Source organism: Porites lutea, chromosome 6 (assembly GCF_958299795.1).
Source record: "Porites lutea chromosome 6, jaPorLute2.1, whole genome shotgun sequence".
NCBI classification, from domain to species: Eukaryota; Metazoa; Cnidaria; class Anthozoa; order Scleractinia; family Poritidae; genus Porites; species Porites lutea.
Window position 1 is genome coordinate 18,130,183 of NC_133206.1, and position 6,245 is coordinate 18,136,427.

At 40.3% G+C, this 6,245-nt stretch overlaps 1 protein-coding gene across 1 annotated transcript; it reads right to left on the reverse strand.

The window, feature by feature from the left end:
• Positions 1-620: 620 nt before the first annotated feature.
• Positions 621-5,997, reverse strand: LOC140941328 (uncharacterized). The gene is made up of 2 exons (XM_073390309.1): positions 5,657-5,997; positions 621-4,346 (listed from the first exon to the last, which is right to left on the reverse strand). Exons 1-2 carry the CDS (start codon positions 5,976-5,978, stop codon positions 685-687), a joined length of 3,984 nt encoding a protein of 1,327 aa, XP_073246410.1. The 5' UTR covers positions 5,979-5,997; the 3' UTR covers positions 621-684.
• Positions 5,998-6,245: the final 248 nt, after the last annotated feature.

Consider the following 6,245-nt stretch of genomic DNA (forward strand, 5'->3'; position numbering starts at 1 on the left):
CCTTCTAAAAACTACGAAGAAAGTATAAACAGACTAAGGATCTATGCGTTCTTTTTTTCTTTTCAATTATATAACAGAAAAATGCACTAATCAAGAAAACAAAAACCGTCTTTTTCCATGTAAGGAATAAGAGAACTATTTTTCATATTTCAAGTCCTTGACAGAAAAAAATTTCCACGGTAAACCTCCTTTGAAATAACTGTTGTGATGGGCAACCAATGGTTGGCAGCATTTTAAGAAACATGACTTTGAACTGAATGTTAATGCTTTGCATTTCCTTCCAAATTGGTTTTTGCCTTTTTTCACATAGCGTGATGACAAAAATGAATGATACGAAATAAGGCGACTGCACTAGAAGGAGCGTTTATGCCAGTGTATCTTCACAATTAATCGCACAGTGAATACATATAAGCGTAAGCCTTCCAAATTGAACATAAATGTTGTAAATTCTGCAATCAGCACATTTACAAATTCCACCTTGGGCAGCAGCCAGAGCACCATAAATACTGTAAAAAAGTACGGTGCGCTTGACAGTGTAAGAGCAAAAGACAAGATTTTGACAAGATACAAGCAATGTCCCTTTAAAATGTGGTTATTCAAAGTAAGAAAAAAATTTCAACTAATAACCAAAAGCTCCGAAACTTGGTGAAAAGTCTGTCGCTTGTTAACGTACAGTTAATTCTTTTAATCGGCCTCCATGTTAATGTCGTCATTTTCATTCTCATCCTCATCTTTTTTTGTCTGTGGCCTGTCGAAAGCATCTGACAACTTCTTGTGACTGTGGACGACTCGTATCACTTGATAACCAATCACGCCACCTAGCTTTAGAGCATGAATAAATGATTTGGTACTGCCCTTTATCCCCCAATAAAGTGAATGACGTTTTCCTTTATCATTAACTTGAAATTCTTCGTCACTGAAAAGCACCTCATCAGCAACGTAATTCCTTCCCTGCAAGGCTGGGGCGTTATGCAGAACCACTTGGTATCGTTGGTCACTGCACATATAATCAGCTTCTGGATACTTGCTGATGTAGTCATAGCGTTTGCTTGATTCATGGGCGAGGGAAACACCTGCTATGTGGTTTACAGTGTCGTCAAAGATACGCTTTCTGCATTCAGCAACAAACCGGCGTTCGTAATCCATCAATTTTTTTTCTTTACCAGGATCACCACCACAGGCTTTTGCTGCCTCAGCAAATGGCGAATGTAAAAGGCTTAGATTTCTTTGCAGTTGAGAAAAAGAACCGTCATCAACGAAGAGTTTGTTGACACTACGCTTTATCTGTTTGGCCCATGGTTCCCAACCACTGGTTGCATCATCGAAAAGGTCAGCCCTTTCATCTTCGTTAAGATCTCTCACTGTCTTCTCAAGGCAGGTTTGAAACACACGCTGTCCAAACTGTAGGCCTCTGGTGATTGAGCACTTGTACCACCTGCGGCTGTTTCCGTCAAATTGATACATAAACTGAATGTCGTCATCTATGGTCCAGTAAAGAGAAAATCTGAAACACTCTGCAAGACTTTTAATAATAGCCCTGGTGACCCCAATCCCTCGCCCTCCTTGCGGCAATACAACGTACATAAGGTTTACGTTGTTTACAGAAGGCTCTTGCGTTTTTTCGACAGTAGCTTTAAAGGTTTCTAAGTGATCTTGCTCCACGACAAGAAAAATATTTAAAATAGAACTACTTTCTTCTTCTCTCACCTCTTCACCAAGAACCTCTTTGTCTTTTTCCTTTAAGCTGTCATTCATTCGTTGACCTTTACTCCATGGGTCTTCCTCAAGAAAGTAGTTTCCTAGGATTTCTGGTGTTGGGCCAGGCCGGATTGATGGGATGAAAATCGGTGCCAGGCTCTGTGAAGGATCTTTGAAATTTGCGCGTATTTCATCAAGTCTGTCAGATACCTTGGGAGAGATAAGAACTTCCAAACAGTACCTTTCTTGGGCACTCTTCCTCAAACGAATTACGTCGTCAGAAGCTGAGGGTTCTTTCACAATTCTACAAGCTACACAGGACTTCTGATAAGCAACTAAACGTTTTCGAGCCAACATCATAAGGTGCTTCACTTCTGCATCCTGCTGGTCCAGGAGGAAACCATCTTCAAGTTGGATATCAAAATGATCCTTATCACAAAGGACATTTATCAACACCCTTGCCCACCGCAGCAGATTCTCCTCTTTGTGAGGTCGTGGAAGCTCTAAGCCACCTTTGCCACAATTCAACTTTGTCTCAAGTTTTCGAATGGCATCAGCAGCCGCCCTAGGACTAGGTTTAAGAAAAAGATCTTTCACTTCTTTAACGATTTTCTCATGGCTAGACTCAGTCGGTATTATGCTTTGTTCGTCTTTATCTGCCATTTTCTCTGGCAGTGAGAGGTTTTTCCGAATGTCTAGGGAAGGATGGGGGTTTATCTCATGAATGGTTTGGTCGCAAAATTGAATCACCTCTTGTAGCTTCTTTACCAGTAACTCTAAAAGAGCACGTCTATCAGCATCATCATTTAAAGACCGCACAGCCAGCAAATCTTTTACATCTTGTTTTAGAAGTTCGCTTAATGTGAAATGTGATTTCCTCTTGTGTTGTCTTTCACCAGTTTCTTTCTCGAGAGATTTGTAAGTGCGTTCCAGAAGAATATCAATAAAATCCCTACACAGATCTTTCCTTTCTTCATCACTGGCTTTCGACCAGTCCTTCTGGTTTTTTTTAGTAAACGGGTTTCGATCTTTTCCCTTGTTTAGAACATCAATCAGGTAAGCTGAAGCACTGGTAGCACAAAATTGCTGGACACGGCTCTCGCACAAGATCTCGGCGACTTCAATGAGGTCTGACGGTGCTTCTTTGGAGGTTGACCAGTTGGCATTCCTTAAGTTGTATATCATACGGTCAGTGAAAGTCTCAAGTGTCCTTCTTAGCAAATTTAAAAGAAAATCCAAGGTTTGATTTGAATTAATGAAATGCTTGTACAAGAAACCAAACAGATCGCCATTATCTTTAAAATGCAACGGGAGGTCCGTTTGAGTCAAGAAAGATTCCACAAGCTCGCTTTCCTCGTTCTTGTCGGGTTTTATTTGAAAACTCACATCTTCTTTGATCTCAATAGCTTTATTTTTCCTTTTTTCTGTAGTTTTGATCCGGTTAATTCGTGTTTTGAGCCTTGTTGCAGCTTGGTGGACTTTCAGTAAAAACGGATGGACTGCTTGTTTGATCATAACATGCTGAACGTGCCGATTGATAACCTGCTTCAGGGATTTAAGAATACTGCAATCCTCAGCTGGATAAAAATACACCACCTCACTTTCACACTGCAATTTCTCCAAAAGAGCATTTCCGTTCAGCTGTGGAACCTTTTCTCTTTCGTCTTTATACTCCTTGCTCGTGAAAAAGGTTACCCATGCACTGCTGAGATCTTCCTTCTTCTCCTGCAACAAACGCTCGATATCGCTTGATAAAGTGCTCGTTGGCTTTCTCCTCTCATTGACTACATGAACAAGTTTCGGTCTACGGGTAAACTCAAACTCGTCATGTTTTCGAAAGATTGCCGCAATGTTCTCAGCTGACACTGGCCTCCTTGACAATTGGCTCTGGCTATCAAAAAACAACACCACATCAGCTTTACTTAGCTCTACACTTATCGAATCATTGCCAGTTTCAGCACCGTACCCAGGAACGTCTACAAACTCTACTTCAACCTCTAATTCAAGTTGACCTGAGCTTGTCGTCTCCCTGTTTTTCAACCCATGGAAAACTGGAAATGGTCCTTGAAACTCAACCCATCTTTCTTCGTCCAAGCTTGAATCTTGCGACTTCCCAATTCCCTCCAAATCTTGGAATTTTCTTTGTAGCAGATTTCTTACATCCTCCAACGTCTTCTCCTCCAGTTTTGCTTTTGGGAACCAAGTTTCAAGACTATCACGCTGACCTTTCTTCTGCTTGTGTAACAAAACCTGAACTCTTTTTCCGTACTTAACATATATCGGAAGTGGTGTCTGGCTGCCTCCTTCTGCTGAGGGAAGAGGCCCATTTTCTACTTGCTGATCAGCGGGTAAACCCCAGTTTAAAAGAAAATTGAGAAAAAAACTTTTACCAACCCCTTGGTCCCCAAACACTGCAAGTGAAATACATATCTTACTTTCAGTTACTAGAGTGTTATGAAAACTATCAATACTTTCTCGAATAAATTTCTTGACAGTCTGTGACTTTGTGGGTTTCTTCTTGTCATCATATAAGAGGTACCAAGCACCCTCCATGACATCAGAACAAAGACTTATGTTCTCCCACAGTCCTTTCTCCTGAGGGACGCCTGGGAAGATGTACAACCTCTCCGTTGCAAAGCGTTCGAAGTCTGCGTTAAAAAACAAAATACTGACTTCAATCGGCCAAAAATTGTTTAAATAACGTATTTTGGAGGACAAAAAGTCCTGGACCACTCTCCTGCCCCTTCCCTTCAATCAAAGTTGGGGCATTTCTTCTTTCATGCTGGTAGCTGGGGCTGAGGTACAAAATTGTTTGGACGGGATGCGGGCGCAACACCTCAGGAAGACTGTCGACGATTATATAGCTTCAATGTTTGTAGCATGAAGGACTATTAATCCGGACTATGAATGGATAGTTAGTTAACAATTTAACATTTAAAGTTTTCGGGGTACCCTGCGCTCTTTGCAGCGGTATTAGGTAACCGAATACGCAAATAGACCTTGTCACGGTTTTGGAAGCCATTTTGAAGAGTAGGCAATCGCGTGAGAAATTAGAGTGTTTGTATAAGAATCTAATGTCGAATAATTTCCGTAAAACGGCTTTTCTGGAAAATACGAATTGCAAACCAAAGCTACAAAAATTCGTAGGAGTGAAGCTTTAGTTTACAATACATATTTTTCTCAGAACAGCCGTTTTACGGAAATCATTCGACATTAGATTCTTATACAAACACTGTAATCTCTCACGAAGTTGCCTGTTCGTCAAGATGGGTTTCAAAACCGTGACAAGGTCTATTTTGTTTTCTAACTGAAATGTTCTGGATCTCCGAGACGAAGCTCAACGATGACGCACTCCACTTGCAGCGCATCGACAAAGGATTCTCTTAGAAGCATCTCAAAGGAATATTAATTGACTATTACGGCTGCAAAATGCGCAGGGTGGTACAGATTCATGCAAATTAAACATGATATACATAACATACGTATATACCGCGTTGTCCCCTATCTTAACCGCGAATACTTTGTACTTGTCAGTAATGACTTTCAAAAAATGTAGAAGACTGTGATATTGATGTTAATGTTTTTTCAAAAGAGATAATAGACTTTACAATAAAGAAAATGAAATTCAAATGATGTTATTAAAGTTGCATTAGCATATTAATTGCGCAAATGAAACGATGGATGATTAAAATAAACATTTCTTCGACAAAATATATAATGAATTTGTATTTTCTGTTAATGAAGGGTAAAAGTGTAGATCCTTTGGGATCACTGCAACAATATCAAAGGCACAACCTTGAAGTCAATCAATGTCATTGAAGTCAACTAAACAGCCACTTTTGGGGTAGTCACGTTATGCTCCTCCACGAGGAGTACTATATAATATTTGACAACCAAAATAATGGATGCTTAAAAGGCAAATCTATATAAAATACAAAATAAAACATGATTAACTCACCTATTGTGTCTTTGATGACTCTTGCAATTTTTTCTGCAGTTTCATTTGTCGTGTCATCAAAAGACTTCAGTGGAAACAGCCACTGTGGCCTCTTCACTATCCGTCCAAGCTCCTTGAAGTCGGTTTCCCAGCCAACTGGCACAATTATAACTTTTATGTTTCTGGAGCACAGTTCTTCAGATATTGATGAGAGGATTCCTTGCTCACCCTCACTTCCTTCTGCCCCAGATAACTGTTTGCCAGCAGTTATCAACACAATAAGCTGATTCTGCGTTGGTTTTACCGTAAAGTGTTTGGCTGCCTCTTTTAATGCTAAATCCATCCTTCTGAATTCACTTTTAGTTTGTGGCGGGGCAGATACATCCGTTATATTTGGATCTAATTCTATTGTATCAGCCTTTTCACCATACACAACTAAAGCTGGTTTTGAGTGCTCTGGGGGGAGGTTCCAATAACCAGAAATGTATTGCGAAAAGTTTCGCTCCTTTTCCAAGTTTTCTGCTGACACGGTTTTTGAGAAGTCCAGCGCAAAGGCTACTTTGTAGTCGAATTCTGAGCCTGGAAGATGCACAACAAACAGTGTATGACA